This window comes from Dromaius novaehollandiae, chromosome 2, assembly GCF_036370855.1.
Source record: "Dromaius novaehollandiae isolate bDroNov1 chromosome 2, bDroNov1.hap1, whole genome shotgun sequence".
Classification (NCBI taxonomy): domain Eukaryota; kingdom Metazoa; phylum Chordata; class Aves; order Casuariiformes; family Dromaiidae; genus Dromaius; species Dromaius novaehollandiae.
This window is the reverse complement of record NC_088099.1, coordinates 140,528,465-140,554,562: the sequence shown is the minus strand read 5'-3', so window position 1 is coordinate 140,554,562 and position 26,098 is coordinate 140,528,465. Positions and strand designations below refer to the sequence as shown.

Sequence of the window (26,098 nt, the reverse complement as noted above, 5' to 3'; positions counted from 1 at the left end):
TTACACACAGTACTTTACGATTCCCCCACCAATGAAAGCTTTTTACAGTGCAGTTGCTTTATTTCATTTTCAAGAATACCATGTAATAAACACAGGCAGCCCACCCCCTGAAAAGGTACATTTTTCATTTAGGTTTAAATTTACTGAGCGAAGCTACTTACAGCAAGCCAGATGTATTCTTCAGTTCATTTATACTTTTCTCTGGAACTTTACTGCCACTAAACCATTTTTTAGTAGCAGAAAATAATGATCGGCTCAAGCCCTTCCTGGATATTAACTGCAAAGAGATGACAAGCTAAATCACAGCACTGCTTTGCAAGACCAAGCTAGACCCATCTAGAAACCCAAGCTTCTTTAGGATTGCCCAAGAACTATTTTCAATAAAATGGTCAGAAATACACTCCTTTGGAGTGAATCACTGATAAGAAGGTAGAAGTTGTTGTTCCTATATTTATTCAGATAGCTGAGCTTCATTACTGTTGCTGTGGACTTCTCACAACCCAGTCCTAAAAGAGATGAAATGTTTGATATATCTGTTTGAATTAAGTTAAAAAAAAAAAAAAAAAAATCTAACTTCTGGCCTTGGTTCACCTTAGGTCAATACTACTTCCTTCTTGAAGGAGGACAAACTTCAAGCAGAAGGAACACTCTCCCCATCACCACATTGCAAACACTAACGTCTAGTGCTGAGGATGCCATTGTCATACCTGCAAGCAAGTTTACATAATTTATTCTTTTAGAGATGCACTCCCACTAGTAAGGGAACTTCCACAGGAGTTACAGTTCATACAATCTAAGCAGACTACATCTCTTTTTAAAGATCCTTTTAAAATTATCTTTTAAAATCAATACCATCATGCTAGTCTTACAAATACCAGGTACTAACATTCCTACATGTAAGGATGTTCACCTGTGGTTTTTTTTCCCCCTTTCCAGTCTAAACACAGTCAGCATGTACAAACTCCCAAGAGTTCATCCAGGGAGAGACTGCACTTCACAGCATATGGTATTTAGTACCAGCAGCCATCATGCTTAAAACTATATTCTAATTGAATTGTCCAGTTAGACTATAGACTTAAGTGATTGATATTTGGGTCCAGGTCTAGTACTAATTATGGTCATTTGATTTTATATCAACTTAAAGAGCTAGAGAGATGGACTGACTTAGGTTAACACAAATGAAACTCCTTACTGTGAGTCTTATCATTAACAAAATAATACCTTTAACGCATGCCCTTGCCTTGACACAGGCATAGTATTAACTGCCAGACTTCAAAAGAATAATAGTTTAAAAGAAGACTATTTGATTTCAGAAATTTTTGCAACTAAAACAGAATGGCATGATTTAGCATTCCCCTGCCAAAAAGTAGCAAACTGAAATGCTTTTTTTGGAGATAACTATTGATGAAGACACTTTTTATAACTTTAACAGTTTATTCAAACATTGAAAGATACAGTAAGATTTTAGGAGCAAGGACATATACCCCTGACAATAGTCCAGATAGCATAAAGTGGCTTCTTGATGAAAGCCTGAAGCTCTGTTGATAGCACAGAGGGCTGTTTAAGACAAACTGACCCAAAACAACTTCTACTACTTCTCTTCAAGTTTGTTTACAACATTTAATAGAATCATTGAATATTAGAAGCAGAAGAAAGTAGTTATCCAAAAGTCTGTGTTGAAATTGCTAGATTTATACTACAACTGTTTTGGCTTATTGCAGCAGGAAGTGTTCTTAAAGGAAAACTGACCTGATCATTAAGTTGCCGAATTGTCTTCTCTATATGTGGCAAAAGTCCCCTAAATGTGAATTCCTGAATGAATTGCCTAATTCGATCATGATCTGTGAGTGTTAAACAAGCACCATGAGGCATTCCAGAGTTTGATTTCTTTGATTCTTGCAATGATGCAGTAGCTTTCATGTAGTCAGTGCTATCCAAACTGCCGCTGGGATGATCCAGTTGAAGGGGGTGAGTTTTAAAGTTATTTGATAGGCCATCTGTCAAAAGGTTGAAACAACCAAAAAAAAAAAAAAAACCAGTAAATATGAAGTTCATCATTAAAGGTAACCAACTGAATGCTATCTCCTCAGACATGTAGTTCCAGAGGCACTTTTTTGGTTCTAGACCACAGTGCAAAGAATCATCAAGTAAGCTAAACCGTATCAACAATATTCAAGGTAAACAATGAAAATGTCAAAAACCAAAGGTAAATAAATATTCACGGAAAGATGAAAATGCATGAATTCCTACAGTGGAAACACTGGATCCAAGTGTTCTTTTCTATTTCTGTTTTAAAAAGAAACACTAGTTTCCCATGCCCTTAATAATCATGAAGCGTGTTACTCTCCTCTAAAGCCCCTTTACTTCAGTAAGTGGCTGACCACTACTGTTTCTAGTAATCTGAACTATACCAAGATATTGTCTTGCTCAGTAAAGTTTTAATAACTTTTGATCTTACTACTTCCTTCCTACATAAGAACACTTAACTTGTTTCATCTGGCCCAGCTGGCCCAGCTAGCAGGAAGCAAAGCTGAACCGCGAAAGCAAATCCTTAAAGGATTTTACTCAAGAAGTGTAAAGCTTAGTATGTAAGCTTCAAATGGCAGCTTGCAGACTACCTCTGGCCTGTGAGGCCTCAGCAGGCTGCTTGCTCAGTTACTTGCAGGCTCCTACACATGCTGCATCTCCCTGTGCCTTTCAACTCAGGTCTGAGTGACCTGGGCCAATTCAGGCCAGTGTTGGGTATCTGCACTTCTTCCTTACTTGATGATGCTTCTCATCTGTAGCCTACACAGCCTCCCTAAAAATAAGCCATAATTTAATTTGCACGCAATTTCAGTTACTGTCCCGTTTCCTATGCCCTCTGAGAGCTCATCTGCCAGATAAGTTGTCTCAGACTAACTTACATAAATACCTTACTACTTTGTCATTTTCAGATTTAAAACCACAAAAGAACAAAAAAATTAAATTCCAAGCTACATTAAAGCACACCAGTCTTCACTTCTGCGATAAAGAAAACTATTCACTTATTAGTCAGAGTTTGGAGACCATATGCTTACTCTTACATGATATGATCCTAATATAATCAGAAGCCATGTCATTAAAGGTACATCCACCAATATCCACCAACTAGTGGATCAGCAGCACTATGTTTTCCTTTGTGAACACCATATTAAATATCTGAGCATCTAGAAAATTACTGCTTTGACTACTCTAACAAAATCTAAATTTGTAATTACTTTTAATTTCAGTTCAGAGATCATCTGCCACTTGTCCATAACTTGAGATAACGTTTCATAAATCCACAAGCTTAATCCAAGTATCAAATTTAAAAATCAAATTTGTGAAGTTTTAAAACTAGTACATTTAATGCTTGTAAAGTAACAGTATCTATAAACTACACAAAGGCACATCAAAACTTGCCCAGAGTTCAAATTACTACCCAAGACATTAAGCAGCTCTATAAATGCTATCACATTAACATTTTAATGGAAGTTATAAAAATACCTTTAATCTCATCATCTAAGCCATCTGATATCAAGTGATCGGCATTCTTATTTGAAATGACAGTATATGGATAGTCTTCATAGCAATCCTACACCAAGGAAAAAAAAAGTGGGATTTCAAGACTATTAGAACACAAAAATCAGTCATCAGTAATTGTTAACTTCAGTTACAGTTCACTGGATTATTAAGAAATTATGTTTAAGATAGACATTCTTATACATTCATTTTTTCCAAGTTTGTGAGGATTTTCCCAGCTGCAAAGATGAAAATTATATTCACAGACAAAGCAAATACCCTCCAGTTTGTTCATACAGCTTCACTGTCAACTTAAGTAAGCATCTCCAACAGCTGAGTCTAACTCTTACATAGCAGCGCTTATAGGAGTAAATACACTCCCAAACACAATTACTGAAAAGACCTTATCACAAAAAATTATCTCTCTCTCTCTCTCTCTCTCTATATATATATATATGTGCATGCATGCAGAATGGTTGGCATGGGGGGGGGGGAGCCTGCCCCCCCCCCCCCCCCCCACACACACACACACAAATCTCAGGAATAGCTTATGGTGGAACGTAACTTCTTGGTCCTCCAAACAGCATAAAGAATTGGAGTGGCTTTGACCTTTCAGTGCCAGCTAGATTTGATGATGGACTGATTCCACAGATACAGTTAAAGTTGTAGGACAGTCAAAAGCAGATTCAATTAATCTGTTTAGCCTTGAAGCCCATTTACAATGTTAATGGCAAACAGAACTAAATACTGTAACATATATTTTGATTTGTCACCTTGGCAGATAACAGACTATCAGATCACATTGTGGGAAGTTTTTTAAAAAAAAAAGAAAAGAAAAAAAGAAAAAAGAAAAAAACAAGCCACACACACACACACCCCACAACTATGCTGCTTAGTGAACTACAGGAGACCTGGAAAAGCAGTTTTGAAAGTGAAGAAAGTTAACCAAAAGTAAGGTAAAAGCTTACTATGAAAAGGACACTTCTGCTTTATATGCACTGACCAGGGCAACAACTTCAGGAGGTCAAGACCTTAGTGCCAATGGAATATTTTCAGAAAGCATTATTTCAGTGCTTTTTACTATCAGTTTAAGTGGCATATATAATAGTCCTTTGAATAAGGACCCATCTTGTGCCCATACAGAAAATCAGGTTAAAAAAAGTGAATCCTGTAAAACAGTGTTTGAAGTATCCTTACTACTTCATCATAATCCATAGAAAAATACATAATACTAAGGAAAAAGTTAATGCAACAAAAATAGGCATCAACATGCACAAATTGTTTTAGGAATACTGTAATACCTGGTTCTGGATACTGTTTTTCTGAAGGTACTGACTCCAAGGATCTGGTATCTGTTCATCTGTTCCTCTGTTAGACACCCGTGAATTTATTTTCAGCAAATAGCAGCCCTGAGTTCCATATCTCTGCTTCATCTCTTCATAAATGGAGTCAGCTCTGAAAAATTAAAATATTTACCCTGCCTTATCAATAATACCAATTCTAAATCTGTACTGCAACAAGCTATTTTAGACAATTATCCACAGGGGTTAAAAGAAAAGTTCTTTTTTTTTTTTTTAATCAGTCCTTTACATAAGAGTAAAACAGACTCTCCTAAAAGAAATTAGTTCAGTGAGATGGCATAGAAATCATTAACTCAAAAAGCTGTAACTTACTGCTTATTTTATATGAACACAAGAATTTGATCTAGAAATACTATTTAAGGAAATCTGCCTTAATTATAGTCAGCAAACGGGTTAAGATTAAACTCACAACATAAATATATTAACAGTAATTTATAACACATGCATTTTGGTCAAAAAAGTTCACTGAAAACCAAAAACTCACTTCTGCTCTTCTCCTGTGCTTACATCATGCAGCAATACATAATATTTGAGTGTGTTTGGTATAAACCATTTTGGATATAAATATTCACTACTATGCTGAATTCGATGTTGTTCTTGAGACAGCTTCAGAAATTGTTCCACAGGCTCCGGTTCACTAGAAGAAACTACGAGCATACCTAAACTCATGTTAAGGACATTTATCAGAAGAACCAGAAACAGCCAGTGATCATACAGTAAAAACAAGAAATGTCCCTTGTTTAAGCCTGTAAAACACAGCAGGATAAAGCCTGTGCAACTAAAGTTTGGCCTGGGTCAAATTAAGGGGAGAGAGAGGAAAAAAGAAACACAAAAAACACCCATGTTTTAAAGCTTTTAGAGGGTCAGTTAACTAGTATCCGTGTCATGAGATGAAACATGAGCTTTCTCCAGTTTTGACATGGAATTCAAGCTGGTAGTCCATTTGGTATTTTAGATCAAGATCATCTGTTCACAGGTAAAACTTCTGTTTACACAAGTATAACTGAAGTTCCTTCCCAATGTATTTTACTTGCTAACTTTCAAAGAACTATTACTTTCTTTTTAAGGCTTTACCTGACCAAGCACATTAACAGCCAGTATTAAGAAATATGTCAGCATCTGACTAAAAAGCAGGTATGTTCAGTGTGCCTCTGATCATGAATAAGGAATTCTGCTTTGCTACTTCTATTCACCAAACCAAAGTCATTGAATTAGAGAAGCCAAAAGCAAGTCTTATTTTAAAATCTTACTACAATTTAGTAGTCAAGAGCCAGAATCAGTATTTTGCCAAATTAATTCTGCACAAATTGTTATTTCAAACATAGCTGTGCCACCATACTGAATGATAAAGTACAGTTCAGAGTTAGGAACAGAGTAAGCATTATGAAACCTGCAGCATTAATTTTACTGTAAAGTCAACACCAACTACATTATGAAACAGCATACTCCCCGCCTCCCCCAAGGGTTGATAAATCAGGCTTAACTTTTGCTCAAAAAAGTTACTCCAAAAGTATTTAAATATCTTTACAGCCTTTCTGGACTAGCTTCTAATTATTTTAGACAACCTTTCAACACTTCCCCACCTCTCAAGTGCTGGAAAAGCTAATAAAGAGCTGCAACCACATTCCAGCACAAAATCCTCTGCTATACACTGAAGACAATCAACAGGTACCTAAAGAGCCACAGTAGAAAACATTCTAGGATAAGTTTACAGGTATTAGGTTATAGTTCAGTTTGAGGTATAAACAAGTATGTATTCCTCTCCCCCACCCTTTAAGGTTCCAGCTACAAAGAAATCCCTTACACAATTAGTCTGAATAGTTAGATCTATTAAGAGATATTTCATAGCACATTGGCAGAAAGTTATTCTAAAATTGTAGTCTCTTGTATTACATTTCTGCAGCTAGCTGTAACAGTCTTCACTAAAGACGACTAACACTCAAAGGATACATGCAACATAGTGGTTTAAGAATTCGTGATCTGATGCAGGCATGGACTGAAGAAAGCTCTCTCTGTAAGACTCAAACCAAGGAGTAGTAGCTGAAATACACAATAAGATACGACCAAATTTACTCATGTAGCCAAGCTTCTGTTTATTCATTCAAATAAAGGAATTACAAAAGACTGCATCTGTAAGAGAGACTTGCAAACTCTGACAAGCTTTGCAGGAACCAGGCAGGAGGGAAGAGGGAAAACAGTCTAAGGAAAAGCTTCTAGAAAACAGAGTCTGAAAACATACAGGTGGGAGATATTGAAAGATACTTTAAAATTAATCCCGTGAAACTGAATAACAATATCTTAAGCATCAACTCCTTCAGTATTTTAAGCTCACATATAGTCAGCCTATACTGAATATATACACCAGAGTAACTACTACTTCAGCCCTCTGAACACAAACATTGTACTCACCTCATCTAGGGTTGCAACAACTGACTGAGATGCTAAATTCATTTTGGAGTATGCAGAGGAACTAAGGACTACCAAATCACTATCCTGTCAGTTTTGCCAAGAGCATTTTGCAAGTGTTGTGACTTGCCAGTAGTCACCTTCCTCCTTCATCCCTTAACCCATAAACATACACCAACACACACCGCACCACACACAAATGCTAAAAAGCTCAGGTCTGAGTTGTGCCACTAAATCCTTACAAGGATACCCTGCCATGTTCAAAATGCCCTTTTGCAGAAGGGAGTCAATTATTTCAGAGTATCGAAGCAAGATCTACAGAGACACCAAGTATATCTGGGACATCTGAAGAGCCTCTGAACCTAAAAATCTTATCCATTTCTTTCCACTCCAACTATCAGTCTAGAAATGAAATATTATTTCTCCTTTCAAGAACTGTTCTATGCCATCACAATTCTGCAATTCCTTCACCTCAGTACAAAAAAAACACAAGGCAAAATAAATCAGTTTGTTTCTAATAACCTGATTCCACACTGCACAGTAAGCTGAAAACCAGAAAAAAGTCACATGCAAACTTTAAAAGAATAACTGGCAAGGAAAAAAATGCATTAATAAAAAACCCTCAAGACATTTGTTTTCCTTATAGTGCCCAAGACAAAAGAAATGCATTCCTTGATTTAAGTTGCCTAAGAATTCCCTAAAGCTTTGTCAACTTGCCCCCCCCCCCCCCAAAAAAAAAAGGGCTTTGGGAGAATATCTTCTAATGCATTAAAGTTGATCTATTTTGTTTAGTCTTACATTGTCAGACCATCTTACACCAACTTCATCCACACATTTAAGTCAAATATCCTCACATTTTACAACTGAACTCAATCTGCCAGTATATTTCAGTGATTAAAAACATCACTAAGAGGCAAATTTCTAGCTTGCAACTATGTTCAAAGATCAGCTGGTTAGAGCACTCATCTATGGTAAAAAAATGCACTTGCGTTTACCAAGTCCAATATGTAAATAGTGGAATTACTTACATCAAAGAAAACACAGCTTGTTATTAAAAACAAACCGTGAAAAAAAATGACTCTAGTGTGTATTTCACAAGTATAAAGAAGCCCTGTAGTCAGGTTCAAAAGCAAGCATTATTAAACTATTAATTATTATTATGTTTTAGTTTCAAGCTCCAATTTGTTTTCCATTCCTATTATTATACAGTTGAACCACAGCAAAAAAGCTGAACAACTTGACAGATCCACAAACAGGGTTGTACTATGCCTATCTGTTTCATTTCTCATTCAGCCTAGCAAGAAACTAGGAAGAGGCTACAAAAGCAACCGTATTCTCCTCTACAGAGTCCAGCATACTGCAACACTACTCACCCAAGCACATTTACAGGGCCATAATCATCTATATTAGATACTTGCAAAAATACACACACACCTTATTCAAAGCAAACAGTATTTCTGCCAACATTTTCAAGAACGTAGTGTTATGCATCATGTGTTATAACAGTGCAAAGCATCAGAGCTGTATGTTTTATGTTTCTCCAGTACACATACAGTACGCTAAATGAGTGGAGCTCAAGTTCACATAAACTTGTTAATGTGTTCAGAAACCATTAAGAAAAAAAAATACAGATAAGTTCTATTTGTACAAGACAGCTTCTGTATGAGAAATCTACTTCGTTAGGTTTTGTACTTTCCTCATTATTTTACTGAGCAAAACCAATTTCACAGGTATCAGTATTTAGCACATTTAGAAAAGACAAACATTTAGCAGCATTTGAACAGACACTATTGAAAGGATAGCTATGACTACCTGAAGGCATAAACTTTGTTAATATTTAAAACTGAAAAAAAAAAAAAAAAAAAAATCACGATCTAGCTATTTTATAGACCACAACATAAAGCTTCACTGTAAACCGAGAGGTCAACAACCAATGCATTTTTGGCAGCAATAGGTCTAATAGAAATTAGACAAAAATGCATTATAAAACTCCTTGTTTTGAAGAAAGTCATAATCCAGAAAATATCAGTAAGGCAGAGACATGTAAATACAGTTACATTTTAGTTTCAAACTGAACACTACTATCCACACAGAAGAAAACTCTAAAGAGAAGCAGAAGTATTTGTATTTGGAATACAGAACAGTGACAGTATACAGTTCTTACAGGATCAAACAAGATGGCACTTTTACAGCATCAGAATCAGCTTTTCCCCACTCTGCACTTATTGGACTTTATGGAAAGACCAAATGACTTAGGTTAACAGGATTAGAACTGTGAATAAGAGAAAATTAAACAACCACCACCAACAGGTTTTTTTTTTATTTGGGGGGAAAAAATGGAGGAACACACATCTATGCCAAGAAAAGTGCTAAACAGTTGCAGCAGATGGTAAAGAAAGGTGGATGAGGCACACGGAAAAGGGATAAAGGGCAATTTGGCAAATCCGCACCAACCACAAAAAATACCTGAATAAAACGTAGATGTGTTCAGTTCCATCAGTGTCTCTTTCCAATTACTGTACCAAGGAACACTAGCTTTAACTGAGCGATCTGATAGAAAAAACATGGTATTATTATACTAAAAGAGGCTCAGGTTCAAACACACTATTGCCTTTTATGCTTTGGTAACATTAAGTAGAAGTCTGTACCATATTCAGGCCCGTCAGGGACTGAAGACATTTTAATCCAGATAACCTCAGTTATAAATGTTTCAGGCTCAACATTTTACAGTGTACTTTAGAGTTCAGTATTTGTTTCTAGTTCAGCCCAAATTTTGGCGTTAATAACAATGGAAATCTATAAAGCTGTAGAGAATTGGAGAGTTATGTTTAGATATATTTCTATTTTTCTAGTTGGAAAAGACAATAAAGATAAGCCACTAATTTCGGACACTTCTCAGCCTGCAGCACTACAGGTAAAGTAACTGAAGAGGTTAGCTGCTGAAAGTGGCTGCCCCAACTTTCTCCTTAGCCCTGTCATGGTCCTGCATTTCTGTATGTCAGCATTAGCATCATGCAGCCTTGAATTAGCAGGACCAAGGAAGCCATTCAGCTGAAAACTGATGCAATAGAGGAAGGAAGAAGAAAAAAAAAAAAAAAAAAAGTCTTCAGTGGGATCACTTTTACTCACTCTCCACATTTGCCAGCACATGGGAGAGGGAAGACATGCACAGCTGAATACGAGCACCCTCTCAGCAACCATCCAAGTCTTATCAGTACAGCATTATTATGGAACTACAAATGAGACTATTAAAGTGTAACAAAGAAGGATTACAAACTGTTAAATCAACTTATCACAGCAGTTCCAAAACTTTTCTTAAATAAGCAGGATCATGATCCCACGAAAGGGGACACTCACATATCATTCTTACACAGTCTGTTGATATCTTCCTTGAAAACATATTGCACTTGATCATCATTAAAGATCAAGAAAATAGGCTTTACTATTGCTATCATAGAAAACTAATTCACCACAAGAAAAGCAGCAAATTAGAGATTTGTGCATTTCACATTTCCATTAAAAAAAATCTGATCAGGAATGAGTGCTTCACAGGTTTTCAATAAAATGCTCTAACAAAGTTGGGGGGAAAGGGGAGGAAGGAAGTTTCTTAGAGTTCGTTTTCTACTTTTAAAAAAATATATATAATTTCCTATCTGACAAGGTAAGGACTTTGTCATGTCCTGCTAGAATGTAATGGGATCCAAGTTTCATCATCAAGAATACCATGCTGCTTCCTGCTAAAGCCCTATGAAGGGGTTACTAAATTGTTACATGATTTTTGTCCCCAAGTATAATCTTAAATAGAGATTACACTGTTCTCCTCCTGTTGTCAAGAAAGCATATGTCCAGTGTGAATGGAAATAAGAACCTAACTGCTGAGAGACAGTAGAGATCTGAAGAGAGTCACGAATGATAACTAGTACATCTGGGGCTCAAGCAGCAAATAGGAAAGACAAAAATGAGGGCTATTTGCTTGCACCACTACACAAGAAATGGCTCGATAAAGTCATCTCCCCCACCCCCCAACATCACTTCTAAGTTGATTATGTTTAAAACATTACAGAAGATTCTCTTCATCAGAAGATTTCTGACTCCTAGAAACTGGAAATCCCCAACAATTCAAGCTGACTTTACCTCTTCACAAATTTTTCACATTAAAAAAGCCATTAAGCAGAGAACTAATTCCACAGATAAGCAGGGGCATGGAACCTGTGAAGACAGGTGTAATTTCCACTTGCAGCTTTCAAAAATTAGAATTCTAAGTCTCTCAAGTCTTTTCCTTTACTATCAAAATTTCACATCAGCTTGCAGATGTGGCTTGTAAATCAGGAATTGAAGATGTACAATTTTGATTTTTTTTATATTCATATAGCCAAAAAAATATAAATGCTACTGCATCTACGACTAATCCTCATGAATTTACCAAATATATATTAAAAACTGTCAATCTTTTCTTATAGCACTGCCAAATTCCTTAAAGCATGCCAAACTAAGAACAATGAGTTACCCGTGTTTAAATAGGACAATTCATATATGCTTTAAATTAAGCAGGTACTCAAAGGCTTTAGTGGATTAGTGCCTTAATTGGGAGGAGTTTAATCTTCTCAGCTCTCAAGATCACATCTCAACTTTTTTTTTCCAGATCTCCAAGGAATAAAACATTGCAAATACTTTTTCATCTTCAGAATATTCTAACCATTGTGACAGTGAAATATGAAGCACTGAGTTTCATGGCAAAACCACTTTTTATGAGCACGTTATGAACTCTATGCATTAAGCAATGAGTAAGACAACAACCAAAAAAACAGGATGACTGACTTTGAAGTAAAGCCATACATTAGTACCAATATTGTAAGTTCTGATATATTTTTGTGATCTAGATCAGGTGTAACAGGTTGCTATCTCAATTTTGTAATAAAAAGCTCTAGTTTAAACCACAGAAAAATACAGTATCATTACATACCACTAATGTTGAGATCATAATCTCCAGCTGTGATCACATTAGCTACTAGTCCTTCAGCAGGCTGGCTGACAGATACAACATCATTCAAAAGCTTTCGAATGGCACCTGGCTGAGGTGGGTGAGTAATAATGTTGTTGACAGCAATCTTCAGATTTTTAATTATGTGAAGCTGATTATTAGGATCTCTCATGTGAGCTAAAAAAGAAAAGATAGGTTTTGTTAAACAGTATAATAGAAAGAGTTAAAACAGTTGTAAGTTAGCTTTTCTGTTTTTTAAAGATATACTTAGTTAGCTAAACCTATCCATCATCAGTTTTAGAATACAACCCATAATACTTAAGTATGAAAAAGATGGAGTGAGCAGAGGGAAGGAGAAATTACTTCATTTTTTGCCATAACAATTTCCACATTAGGCTTATTTAGACAAACTGATGAAAGTGAAAGTAGGGTCTTAATTCATAAGACTATCCAACACAAAATGAGTGGCAAAGTACTCATAAAACCCATACCCAATTACATTGCTCCACACCCTCCTCCTTGTGGAGCACACAAGTTGCACCAAAAGCTTGTAATAGCTATATGGATGTCACCATTAACATATGTTCCACAGAGTCTGCCAGAAAGTTCTAGTACGTAATAATGTAGCAGTCAATAAACTTGACAGGGATAGCATAGGATTACTTCATCCAAATGAATATTTCCTTTTATTTAATACTATAAACATTATTATCTTAGGTTAAGAACTGTTTTCAGAACCCCGTTCTCCAAAAGATATCACACAAGTTAGAACACTGATCTGCTCCATGATTTTTCAGATCAGTTTCCCCATTTCAAACCACAAACGCCATCAAGCCAGGCAATAAATCCAGGCAGGATATACTGGGTATGCCTACCTAAGCTATTTTGCATGACCACATGCCCCACAGTACAGCCCTAGACCACTTTGCATTCACACAAACCACTGTACACTGAAGTAAGGTATACAGAGCACAGCACGAAGGAAGATTCTTGTTCTTCTAGTTTTTCAGCTAACCACAAGATTTACACCATGAAGGTCTGAAATTGAGTCTGTCTCCCAGCTGAGAGAGTTTCAAACCTTTTCCCCAAGTCTTTTCAGAAGTAAGAACCACGCAGATGAGACTACATGTGTCCAGAGTCTTAGCTGTTAACGCAGCTGGCACTGGCATAGTACTACTCTCCTCAGGCTTGTGACCGCTTCTAACCTTTTAGCTAGCACTGAAATTCACAGTAGCATGCAGTGAAGCAGTTCATAGAGATGATTCTGCCAAAAATAACCCCCAAATCCAGAAGGAATTTTTAGCCAAACAGTTCCTCGAACTGGAGCCACGGGATTGAGAGCTCAACACAAAGGAGGGCAACTGTGCAGGCTCAACCTAGTGGATCCAGCCTGGCACATCCAGCAGAAACACTGATCCTGGAGGGCAAAAATGAAGAGAGTTTTTTCATCCAACTGGCTAACTAGACTGATCAATTCTAGAGGCACATGATTACTGAAAGGATCAAATGCAAAGGAAGTGGCAGAAATAAACAGCTAAGGGCAAAACAAGCTTTTTAGAAAAGCAAGAAAAGGACATTTGTCTTTACCAGTGTAGCTATAAAATCACGACCATTCTTGCTGACTCACCTAAAACGTAATAGCCGTGAATAATGAAGATCTTACCCACCGCCATACAGGATGCAAACGATACTTCTGGCATGCACGCAATGAACTGGCTAAGGACCAATATAAAGGACATACTCAGTATCCCACAAAGGTCTTGCCTTAATCCCTAATAAAAACCTACTACTGTTACATATTTCCTTAAAGCATCTGTAAGATTATTTTGGAAGTTATTCTTCTGGAATAGCAGAAGGAGTAACGTGAAATAGAACAATATCCTTCACATTAAAAGTGAATATTCAAAATGACCCCACTGTTGGCTAAAATACGCACAAGGAAACCCTAACATCAAACTAAGTTCATCAAATAAACAGTGTTCCCATTACACTTCCAACAGATATCTAAGTTCAAGACTTAGAAGAATGAAATATACAGTTGTCAGAAACATTTTTTAAGTAAGAAATATAAAACCCTTTGGTTCAAGAGCAACCAAGACTGTGTTAAAATGACACTTGCTAGCTGAATGAAATACACACAGTAATCCTCTCCTCACCTCCAAGACAATATTAGTTCAAATGGTATTTTTGAAAACTTGTTAAAAAATGAGATGCTATATTAAAGAAAAACTCCATTCACAATATATACATTTGCTTAATTAGCCACCAATTGTTACTAGCACACAGTACAGTTATGAAAAACCACTGCCTTCTGAATGAATGTGAAGGTATAAAATCCATTAACGTGTTTTCAGTTTCCTGTATTAGAAAGTAAAAACAAAGTTTGTAGAGCATTTGCTTTTTTGGGGGGGGGGGGGGGGGAAGGGGCAAAGTTGTTTGTTTGCTTTAAGTCAAGACTTGCTGAGACAATAAAGTTGCGCTCTCACCATTTTTTAAAATCATTTCTCCTTCAACAACTGAAAGCTACTTCTTTAAAGTCAGAAATGCTAGAAGTTATGGCAAAGAACACTTCAAACTTGTGCTCAGAACTTTCTACCATGACAATCTGCCATACTGCACAAGTATTTTTGGTTACACTAACAGCGGTAAGTAATTCACAGGCAAAAGTTGATCAGCAGATTAAGTACTGGTTAAGGTCTGGGCCTTTACATCTCTGTTAGGGCAAAGGGGACAACTGGTGCACACAGTGCAAAGCTTTCAATCTAGTTCCTGTGTATCAACTGTTTCGCACATCATTTAGGAGATTTGCTTCAAAACTACACTGCTTCTCCGAACTAGAACACTGATAAAGATGCAGTATTTAGTCAGCTCAAACTATGCAAGTCCTAGACTTCAGAGAAGAATCTGTATTGTAACCAGACTTGAAGTGTAGCAGACAGGTGACTGAACTCTTGGAACCACATATGGTACTTCCTCATCTCCTTTATAATTTGAAGTTTTGCAGGAGTACTAGAGACAGCTAACTTTCAAAGAGATGAAATACAAAATAACTGAATTTTACATTAAAAACTCAGTGAGGTCACCAGTAAATAAAGGCAGGAATACCAATTCACAAAAACAGCCACCCACCACCTACCCACCCACACACAATTCCCTTCTCCTGTAAGGGGAAGAAAAAAAGAAAAAAAAAAGAAAAAGCTTTAAACTGAAGCTACCAAACCAACCATAAGCAATACAACACACCACAGTTGTACACGCTATTCAGATGCATATACATATATATATACACACACACCCTGCTGTTCTATGATCAGATCATTAATCATGCCTCTCTTAATTGGACATTACATGCACCACAGAAAAATTTTAATAAGTCTGTTCAAACCTACGAATGTACAACTTAAGAACCTATCCTATGTTGCCAGGGTCTTCTGCAAGAGATAAAATTAACAGTGTCACTCATTATGACTGTAAGTGTAACGGTGCTTGCACAAATTGCGATAAGCTAAGTTTCCCCTCTCATAAAGCCCCACAAATTCTGGAGCTATGAAAATTGTCTGTCATTATGCAAACTTAACAAGAAACTTTATCACACTGATCTATCCTTTCGCCTGAATCAAAAGCCTAGTACAGATTTTCCTACCCTTATGCACACTGGCTTTCATGACAAGGAAAAGTTACTTACAGCACGCAATAATATATTTTCCATGAAACTAGAAGAAGCCACACTTGGAGCACAGAACTGCAGGCAAGCTTGCAGTCTATTGAATCAGAGTATCTAGAAAATAGTGTAGCAACAAAACCCATTGTTATGAGCTTCAAATTCTCAGTTCTCTGACCCATGAGTCAGGTTTTGAACAGGATAATTTAGACTGTTCAAGCCTAGAGAGAACAGGAAGAACGCTATTTTTCAGAGACTCCCCAGGACACAGTCACAGCTATGAAATTAAGAAATGAAAACTGTATCACTGGGATTTAGATCAAGTTCATGTGGGTGTTCATTTATGCTACTACATCATGGAATTTACAGAAGAGCAACTACAGAAACATCAGAACTCAGAGAAGTTACTGAAATCAAATAGCAGTGCTTTTCTACAGAAGTTTTAAAATAGCACAGAAATTCACAATCAATAACAGTCTCTCAAGAAGGAGAATCAAAATCTCATGTTGTACAGAGGGAGGGAGTCTGATCTTTAGCCATTTTAAAGGAGAATGAAGACTAATTTTGTTTATAGGCATGTTGTATTATGGCACTTACACAGGAAACATGGAAGAGGCTTCAGGTTTGAAAGTTCCTTAACTGTTACAATGGTTGGAACAAAAATAGTTACAAACTAAGTGACAACAGTAAATATTCTTCAGAATGAATACTTCATTCTGAAGCGACTACCTGGTTACTTTTGCTAAACGAATTTTGAAAGCTTTTTGCTAAAAAAAAAAAAAATCTAAAGAGATGTTTAAGCAAGTTGAGGATTTCAAGGATTTGAGGTTCTGCATTATTATTTTCATTTGTGCTGTATTTTCATGTAGCTCATGAGTGTTGCTAAAGAACAAAGGGAAAAACATTCATAAACAACTTATAGTTAAATACGATTAATAAGTTGCTAAGACTTGCAGCAGAGTTAAGACAGATTTCAACACATACTAGCTTTTAAGTAGGCACCATTCACCTAAACAGCAATGCAAAAACTCAGCTGAAGTGACAGTACAAGCTTAATTTTCTTGAAATGTTTCCTCAACGCAAGAGACAAATCCCTTGGAGCTGAGTGCCTGCCAGAAACCAAATCTGGCAAATACCACTGTGTTGCTATTCTGTTGAACAGTTCTGCATTTCTGTTCTGATTACTGTTCAGCATGTTGTTCTATCGAGCAGTATCTTGAAAAGCATAGCTTAGTTTAAGTCGTTCTTTGGGTTTTTTTTTTTTTTAAGAAGTGTTACAGTGAAAGAACCTTACGGTTTCTCTAAAGTGGTCAATTTCCAGTTTTGCTAGTATTTTACATAGTCATGTTATCTCTATGCCACATAAGCAGTTCACTCCTCTCCTGCTTGCACGTCTTACACACAGAAAGAACAACAAAACGACATTTGATAGAACTACAAGGGAGAGAGGGCAGAGACTTACAGCTGAAGTTACAATTCACACTCTAAAAGATTACTCATGTTTTCAGTAACTGGTACCTTTTAACAGCCTTACCTCAGGCACGAAATCAAGAAACAGCTATAGCAAAAGTCCCAGGTATAAGTATTCATGAAACAACAGTGCAATATTAAAAAAAAAAAAAAAATCAGAGAGAGAGTGCCATATGTAAAGCCATCTTTCCCTTCAGCCTTTTGTGAAGTCTCGAAGAGCAGCCTAACACCCATGGCTCCACAGGGAAGAAGAGATGAAATAAAATTAGACAGACTTACAAGTCACCCCAGGCAATCCCGGCAAACTTGCGCCTCTGCAAAGCCCGTCATGACACCCGCCCTTGCTAAAAGCTGCCCAGCTGCCGCCGCCGCCCTGGCCAAGGCGCGGGGGTCTCGCCCGCCTCCCCCTCTTCGGGCAGCCGCGGCAGGACAGCGGGGGGGCGGCGACGGCCCCGCCAGGCCCAGGCGGGCGAGACCCCCTCGCCGCCCCGGCCCGGCCGGGCGGAAGACGGCGCCGCCGCCCTCCCCGCCCCCACGCAAACAAGCGGCCCCGCTCCCGGCACCGACCTTCCGAGGTCAGGCGGCAGAAGGGCTTCACCAGCTCGGCGAAGCTCAGGTTGTTCTTGCGGGTGAGCCTCTCCGCCTCCTCACTGCACAGCGCGGCCACCAAGGGCACGAACGAGTCCTGGATGAACTCCTGCACCGACTGCACGCACTGGGCCATCGCCGCCACTCGGGGGCCCCAGCCAGGCCCGCCACTTTCCTCTGCTGCCCACCCCGCCGGCTGCCTGCCCGCTCGCTCGCCACCACGGCCTTTCCTCGGCACGGCCTCCCCCGCGCGCTGCCGCTGCCGCTGCCTCCGCCACGGCCGCTCAGCAACCGCTCGCCGCCGCCATGTCGCGCCTAAGCCGAGCCCATCAGGTAGCGCCCGCTCCCGGCAGCCCCCGCGCTCGCTCATGTGATTGGGCGGCGGGGGCGGGGCGGAAGCGGCCGCGGGGCGGGGCCGGGACGGCGGTTGCGGCGGGGCGGGGCGGGGCGGGGCGGGGCGTCCTCGCGCTGCCCGGGCCGTTGGGGCGTTCCGAGGGCGCGCCCGTCGCCTGGGGCCTCTCGCGGGGAAGTCGGCTGGGGAGGTCCTGCGCCCCGCCTTGGGGCAGCAGCCGCGGTGGGGGGGGGGGGGGGGGGGGTTGGTCAGGCACAGCGGGGCTGGCCTGGCTGCAGACTGGGCTGGGCTGGGCCGGCCCGGGCCGCCAGCCGCCACCGGGGCTGGGGCAGCCCTGCTGTGGGGGACAGAGCACGAACGCGGCGGTGCGAGTTGTCCCGCGGAATAAATGGTTATTACTGACTAGGTGCGAGGAAAGAGGAAGGCAGAGTCAGTCATGCTTTTGCAGAGCAATGTTCAGCGCTGGCAGTGCTGCTTTTTTTAGTGCAGAGCTACTAGAACAGTTTTGGAGGGTTTTTTTAACAAAAAGCTGCAATGGTTAGAAAGAGAAGAATTGTTTGGGTTTCTGTAGCACGCAATGTGGCTTCATTTTTGAGACTTGCCTATTACGGCATGATATTATACAAGGCCCGACTTTTACATCTGTGGCCCAGGTGAGGATGGATGACGTGGAAGGAAGACAACGGTGATGATCAGTGGCAATGAAAAATGAGTACATTTCGAATATGTTCTCACCGAGTGCTGTAGCAGGGAGAGGTTTTAACGTGCTATCAGGGACAGTCCTCAGGATGGAGCTTGTAAACAAGACTAGACAGTGGCAAGAAGCCAAGCCTCACCATTTCTCCTGCTGCCAATAACTACTGTTTATGCACAGCTAATTTTCCTGGTAAATCTTCATGTATAAGATTCTTTAAGAAGCAAAAGGGAGAGAGATTCTAAAATACAGCTTGCACACTGACACTCTGAAGCAACAGTGCTTCTTCCCCATTCCACTTAATCCATTACTTCAGAACAGTTTATGGATTACATCCAGTAGATTGAAGTGAATCAGAAGAAGCCGCACTCTTGTCTGCAAAGGCATTGACATTAACAGTTATTTTAAAAATCTGTTTCAGGAAAAGAAAAAAAGATACTCTGTTTACTTACTTTCACTAAAGTGCGTATGAACAATAAAAAATACAAATGCTGACCATCATTTGTCTTTCTAGAAGAGATTCAATTTCTATTTACTTGTTGGTCTCTGGTCAGGCAGTATATGACTATTGATGATCACTGGTAGCCATTACAGAATGTGAAATCAAAATTTATTTTTTTGCTTTCATAGAGCAAGATTTGTAAATGTTTTCTTATTAGAGTAACTGTGCATTCTAAATCTACATTTGTGTGCTCAAAGTATATTTTCAGTGTATGAAAACACCTTGTACACATTTTCTCTTCACCTAGCATTAGAAATTTTGTCCTTAGAGTTTCTTTCTTTGATAATAACAGTTCTTTTCCAGTATGACTTTGTCGCAAGGACTGATTCTGTCATACTAGTTTTGTATAACTCCACAATCTCCTGATTTGTGTTATAGTAACACAAGTTACTGTTTTCCCATGACCTAGAATTTTTGATTCAGGCTCTGACTTGTCTGCCCTACTAATGAAAGATAAACAACCCAATCTTCAATAAACACAGCAACTCAGGGTGTTGTATCCCAGATTTGTTGCTAAAAATAGTATAGTTAAAGAAGATTCAAATAGCATTAAATTTATTTAGAAGGCAGAAGACACAGTAGAAGGGATATATTATATCATTGGTAATTATTTGCATCATTCCCAAGCCTGGCAATTTGTGCACAATATTTTGCTTTTAAAGTCTGATAGTCTGCTAGTAAGTAAAATGAACAGTGGACAGAAGTAGAAAGGGACCTAGTAATAAGAAATTGTGAATCCATGATTTAGCCATCTGAATGATTTAACTGAAAATACTATTTTTTTAAGGAGGAAGAGATGGGTCAAAAGAAACAGCAGGTGAACAGAGGAAAAGAAGTGATATTGTGTAGTATAGGGTAGAACATGGGAGTCCTGAAAAGAACAGAAAAATAGAAACCAAATAATAAGAGGGAGTGTCTTCAACAGACCAGAACAAAAAATCACCAAGACAGAAAAATATGACCACAGTTTAAATAGTAAAAAAATTTATGCTACTGTATCACTTGGGCCTGAAAGCCCTTAGCCTCTACTCTTCTGCTTCCCTCTCACTGGCTGGAGTGCTCTGTTACTCCTTTGGGCTAGAAGCTTTCCAGGCTTAGAAGCTCTGTGATTCCTCTGTGCGGATCACCTAGCCAGGGAGCGTGGAGCTTACCGGTGCACTGAGCTGCTCTCGAGGCAGATGAAAAGGGATTCTTCACCTGTTAGCAAAATAATGGAAAAAATGGGCAAGTTTAATGCAGAGGAAAAGATTATAGAATTGCAAATGTTGGAATCTGAAATTGAATCCGGTGTTTTCATTTGCAGTTACTCAAATATGTAACATGCCTATTTCCCTATAAATGAGTTACAGGTTAAACTGTATTCTTGAAAATTTACATCATGGACTCCCAATTCCCTGCAAACTTAAATGACAATTTTGTGTTTTTGCTCAGTGCAATCTTTTGCAAAGTTACAGAAGAGATGTTTTCCACAGTGACACATCCCAGCATAACTTGAAGTTTTTAAGAAAATAAGAATAACTTGAATAATAATAACTTGAAGGTTTTAAGATTTAGCTAAAATTAGACAAAAGGCATATTTATCTTTTTTTTTTTTTGAATAAACCAAACTGAAGGTGCAACATGTACAAATCATTGCAAGTTAAACATCAGTGCCTATTTACAGCTAGTTTGCTGTCTTGCCGTAACTCCTCAAGGTTAATCCAGCAAGCAGAGCTTTTGGTCTTGCTTATGGCCCTCTCAGGTCTTCTGGATAACGTGATCATTGGCATTAGCTGTTTTGCCCCAGAACCACTGCTATGGGCAATCAACTGCTACCATAGTCTCTGCAGTCTGCCATGCATAATTTGCCCTCTGAGTTTCACTGTCTTCCACAGATCAGGAAAAGCTCTTGAAATGCCTTTTAGCAGCTTGCAAGACATCTACCTTGGTTAAAAAAAAAGAAAAAAGCCAGAAGCAAAAACAATTCATCTTGTCCTAAATCAATGACTTGGCACTAGCAATCAGCAAGAACAGATAGCAGCAGTGTCCTGGCAGCCTAAGAGCATTGCCCAGATTGGACTCACATTTTTTCAAAAGACAATGAAAAACCGCTCTTGAAAGAAGATGAACACAGCAGGGCAGTAAGAACTGTGCCACAGGCCTCAAGTATGTGCCAATCCCACTATGGCCATGTCAGTGCGTGTAAGTATATGGATATATGGGTATCAGTATACACATATGGGTAGTGTGCAGCTTAGAAATGTAGATAGAGGCCATCAGGTATGTACCACAAGGATATTAATCAAGATATGGTTACACTATACATACACAAAAGTGTAGAGAAATAACTAAAAGTATGAATTAAAACCAGTTTAAGTCCTTTAATTCCACTCCGATTTCACTTAGCTTAGCTGTCAGTTGCTGGTGTTAAATTTAAGCAAACTAAAGAAAAAAATCCCCTGGGGCAATAAATAACTTAAAATGTGGTGACAGATGGGAGTGTGAAAATACATTGTCAAGGAGATTAGTGATTTCAAAACTTTTACTAATGTAATCATGAACATACTGCAGCTGTTCACCTGAGGTAAATTCACATCAAAATTTTCTATAATTTAGAGGAAATTAATCCCTTTTCCTTGCTATGCCATGAAAACATACAGTGTTTCTGTCTAACATAAAGTTCTCTTTTGTGTGCTATGCTATATAGGAAAATACTAAATATATATTGACCTAAAGCTACCTTTTTTCTTTAGTTTACAAGAAATTTACTTAAATTAGATCATACTATCTCATGTATGAAGAATGCTACACCTAAGTATACGTCACGTACATAACTTCATTACGCTTCATTACAAGACAATTTTTCCAGCACGTTCCATCACCGTCACGCAGCTCCGGGGGGAGCATAAGCTCATGCAGATGTGGTTTTGTTTTGTTTTACTTTCCTGGCGTGGCAAAGCTCCCACCGATGTCATCCCTAAGTCTGTGGACTGCAGTGACTACAGTAGATGGTGCTGTTGCCTGCTGGCACCAAGACTGACCGCAGTGCCAGCAGTTGAGATTTTTGAGCGCACGCCCACCACACGCACAACGTGAGGCGCGGGGACTAGGATGGTCAATGACATTCTCTGCATCAACAAGTTTATAGATTAAAAGATGGAACAATATAGGACATAGACATAGGACGCAGTCACAAATGACACAGATACGGAGGTGAGACTGAAGGAAAGGAAGAAGTAAAGAATTTTTTTGCTTCCATGCTAGGTAGAAGTAAAACTTTAGCCAGTCAGGAGCTGTTTTCACCATTAAGCCCCCAGCCCAGCATTTGAGAGGTGACAGTTCTGTCGATGCACCTTGATAGGGGTGAATTTTAAGAGAAATACTCTATCCTTACTTTCTCTTCAGGAAGGAAGCAACACTCTCGTATAAGATCCTGGACTTGTGCCAACCTTACAGAGACAAAACTTCAATTTGACACACTGCATCTAGTACCGACAGACAGCAGAAGGGCAGCAGTTAGCAGCAATCATTTGCTTCAGTTGCAGGCAATAAATTTTAAATACAGTTGGGTTTGGTTCTGATTTAACACTAGATTACTGTATTTCTAGCATACAATTTTGTTACTCATGTCCATAGAGAAGCTGAAAATTCTCATGTCACCTGTGCAAACTAAGATTTGAGATACTTAATTTATAAACTTTTGTTATTCAGTTAAATTTAAATATTTTAAGTTGAATGGCAATGTGCTTAATGTAGAGGAACTTGCAAAGATATCTTAATAGGATTTTTTTTCATCTTTTAAGTTAGAAGGGAATGGTGTCACATTACTGTTGTCTTCAGATAGATTTACTGAAGATAGTACTGCTAGTTCTGCTTTTCTAGATATTTCAGTAATTACTCTTGGAGACATAAGGAGAAGATGAAAATGAGCCAAACAGTAGATTGTCCTTTACCAATCAATATTTTCCTATCTCACAAAGTATTTTCCGAGGTTTTTAGTTACATAAATAAAGCAGTACGTGGTGCAAAGTCATACAATAATAATGAAATGCTTAGAGACGATAACATCAGAGTTTTCTATTGTTCACCAGATATTACTCCAGGGAAAAAATCAATTTGAGATTTCCGGTCTTTTGGATGATTAGAATCTTCTCTTTATCGTTCCACAAACAACTGTCTTTTCATCACATTGCAAAAAAAAAAATCAATAAAACAAAAAGACTAAACAAACTTTTCCTCATCATTTAAAGAAATTCAATCCTTGAATAGATTGAGGATTTTCACTGCAAAAGATATGTTGATATGTTATAAGCAACTAAGTCGCCATAGAAAGGACGTCTAAAGTTTACTTAAACAGTCACAATAGTCAAATAGGTGCAATTCATCTATCACATCACAGGCGGATTGAAGAGAAAGAAATACAGATTTAAAAATCTGCCTTTACTGTATTCAAATGGTGGGACAAGTAATATTTTCAAACAGACATTTTGTCATGCAGGTTCTATTAACAGAATTTGGAGTGCCTGGAGAGTTTGGGGAAAGCCTGGAATAGTCCAAATAGCATGTAAAAGCTATGCGTTTTAAGCAGTCTAATTTTTTCATTTCTAATACTTGCTGTATAAAATCAACGATAAAGATAACTACTGGGAGTTTCTGTTTATCTCAGGAGCTGCCATGTGGATGTCCATTTAAGGAGCAGATTCACAAGTCATTCAAGCATTGGCAAGCCTTGATTGCTGACAAAAGAGGCAGTTCAACCCTCCCCAACTGCTCTCCACTTTGTGCTTCTTTGTACCGCTTTTCACCTCTGTTAATCTACCACTGTTTCTCAAGTGGTTACACAGTCAGCTGGAACAATGAGGTAATGCAGCTGAAAATTAACCGTATTTTTTAAAAGGCTAGTTTTCAGTAGGACCAACTCAATGGTCCAGCTTACCACTTGGCCAAAGCTGCACGAACAGAAGAAAGGGGCAGTGGCTGAGGGCAGGAGATGGGACCAGCCCTTTCAAAGGAAGCCTGGGCTACGAGCAACCTAAGCCACCCACAAAACCACCCCTGAATTGGTGAAATGCTCCTTAGTGTGAGCTAGAACTACAGAGACAACACACAGGGTACAACTACGTCACTTTTTTGGTTTGGATGAGAAGCGTGCTTTTGATGTCAATCCTTTGCTTGTCCTTGCTCACAATGCTTTGGGTTGACATGAGGGAATGAATAGTTTCAGATGCAACTAAACTAGAAAAGGTTTTCCCTGAGTGCAGCTAATAAGCTCAAATAGCTAATGAGTGTTCAGCCCACAAGCCAAAAAGCCTCAGCTGTTCCAGTCTACAAAATCCACTCCTATTAGGCTTCGCTACTTGCTAATGTAGACATAGCCACATACTACCTTCTTTTAGCTCCATTGTGGGAGATAACTTTAATCAACTGCTACTGTCTACACTGAAAGTGCCACAGCTATTTGCTCAGTAATAGTGAGCCAAAGCACTGACAACAGGACAACAGAGAACATGTAGCTTTGTTTATTACGATTTATTATTCTGCTTTAAGTGTTCCTGATGAATGTAAGAAATATTATTTTCATTCTGTAATATTGTCCTACTTCTGAATTGCTGCATTATTATCTGAAGTTCAAAGGAATTAATTCTGATCTGGATTATACTGGGAATTAATGAATTTAGTACATAAGTCATGATATTTCCTCCAGTATTTTGGGGATATAGTCTTTAGCTTGGGAAGGGATGGAAGGCAATGAGGGGGGAGATGGAGTCAAAACGGTCCATTTCAGCAGCTTCCAGATAGCATAATGCCTGTAAGAGAAGCATTATCACTGGTAGGAACTAGAACTGAATAGATAATTATGTTTTTGCTGTTTGGGAAAGAAGGGAAACAGAGGAAGGAAAAGGAATGTATTAAATGAGTCTGACAGTGTTGGCTCCCAAATTTGAAAGCCATGAACACAGGATATAATTGCTTTTTCTTCTACTTCTTGTGTTGTGTACTACTGAGGCAAACTAAAGTAAAAACATTTCAACCATCTCCAAATGACATGTTTCAATATTTAGGTTTAATAATGCCATTTAATTCAGAAAGGTGTTTCACATCTCAGAGTAAATTATACACCAAAATCATGACATTGACAATTCAAAATAGAAACTTCTTTGAAATGAAACATTCCAGTTAACGTCAAACAAGACCCCCCCCCCCCCAAAAAAAATACCAGTTGGTAGGAAATTTCAAAATTTCAACTTTTGTTGAAGCTTAAAGTGAAAAAAATTAATAAAGCCATTTCTTGAGAAACAGAAACTACATTTACCTGTTAGATCTTCAGCCACTACTTCGCCAAAGTGATCATGAGCCAAGACTGCCCTTTCCTTTAAAATGGGGAACTGTCTAAAGAAGGGGAAATATAGACTCTTTTGACTGTCAGAATTGAAAGGCTTGCAAACACACCTCTTGGAATTACAGATCCTGTAATATGCAGGCAGACCCAAGGTGACTGCAGAAACCGAAGGCAAAGAGGGGTTGGGCCCCTAATCTGAGTATGGTCTGTGAATACACCCTCTTTAAATGATGTAAAAATCT

General features: G+C 38.6%; 1 protein-coding gene across 5 annotated transcripts in view; it reads right to left on the bottom strand.

Annotated features, from left to right (window-relative positions):
* TRAPPC8 (trafficking protein particle complex subunit 8) overlaps positions 1-26,098 on the bottom strand; it is a 69,643-nt gene that overhangs the window by 35,333 nt on the left and 8,212 nt on the right. For 2 of the 5 annotated variants that reach the window (XM_026119577.2, XM_026119578.2), the window contains exons 1-9: positions 17,969-18,363; positions 12,253-12,447; positions 9,756-9,839; positions 6,834-6,923; positions 5,368-5,542; positions 4,824-4,977; positions 3,508-3,595; positions 1,750-1,997; positions 162-277 (exon numbers count right to left, since the gene is read on the bottom strand). In XM_026119577.2, the coding sequence (XP_025975362.2) occupies positions 162-277; positions 1,750-1,997; positions 3,508-3,595; positions 4,824-4,977; positions 5,368-5,542; positions 6,834-6,923; positions 9,756-9,839; positions 12,253-12,447; positions 17,969-18,359 (1,541 nt within the window). In that variant the 5' untranslated portion in view covers positions 18,360-18,363. Of the gene's footprint in view, positions 1-161; positions 278-1,749; positions 1,998-3,507; positions 3,596-4,823; positions 4,978-5,367; positions 5,543-6,833; positions 6,924-9,755; positions 9,840-12,252; positions 12,448-17,968; positions 18,364-20,688; positions 20,735-26,098 lie in introns of those variants that run through there. The other 3 variants (XM_026119579.2, XM_026119581.2, XM_026119582.2) reach the window with 2 other exon arrangements.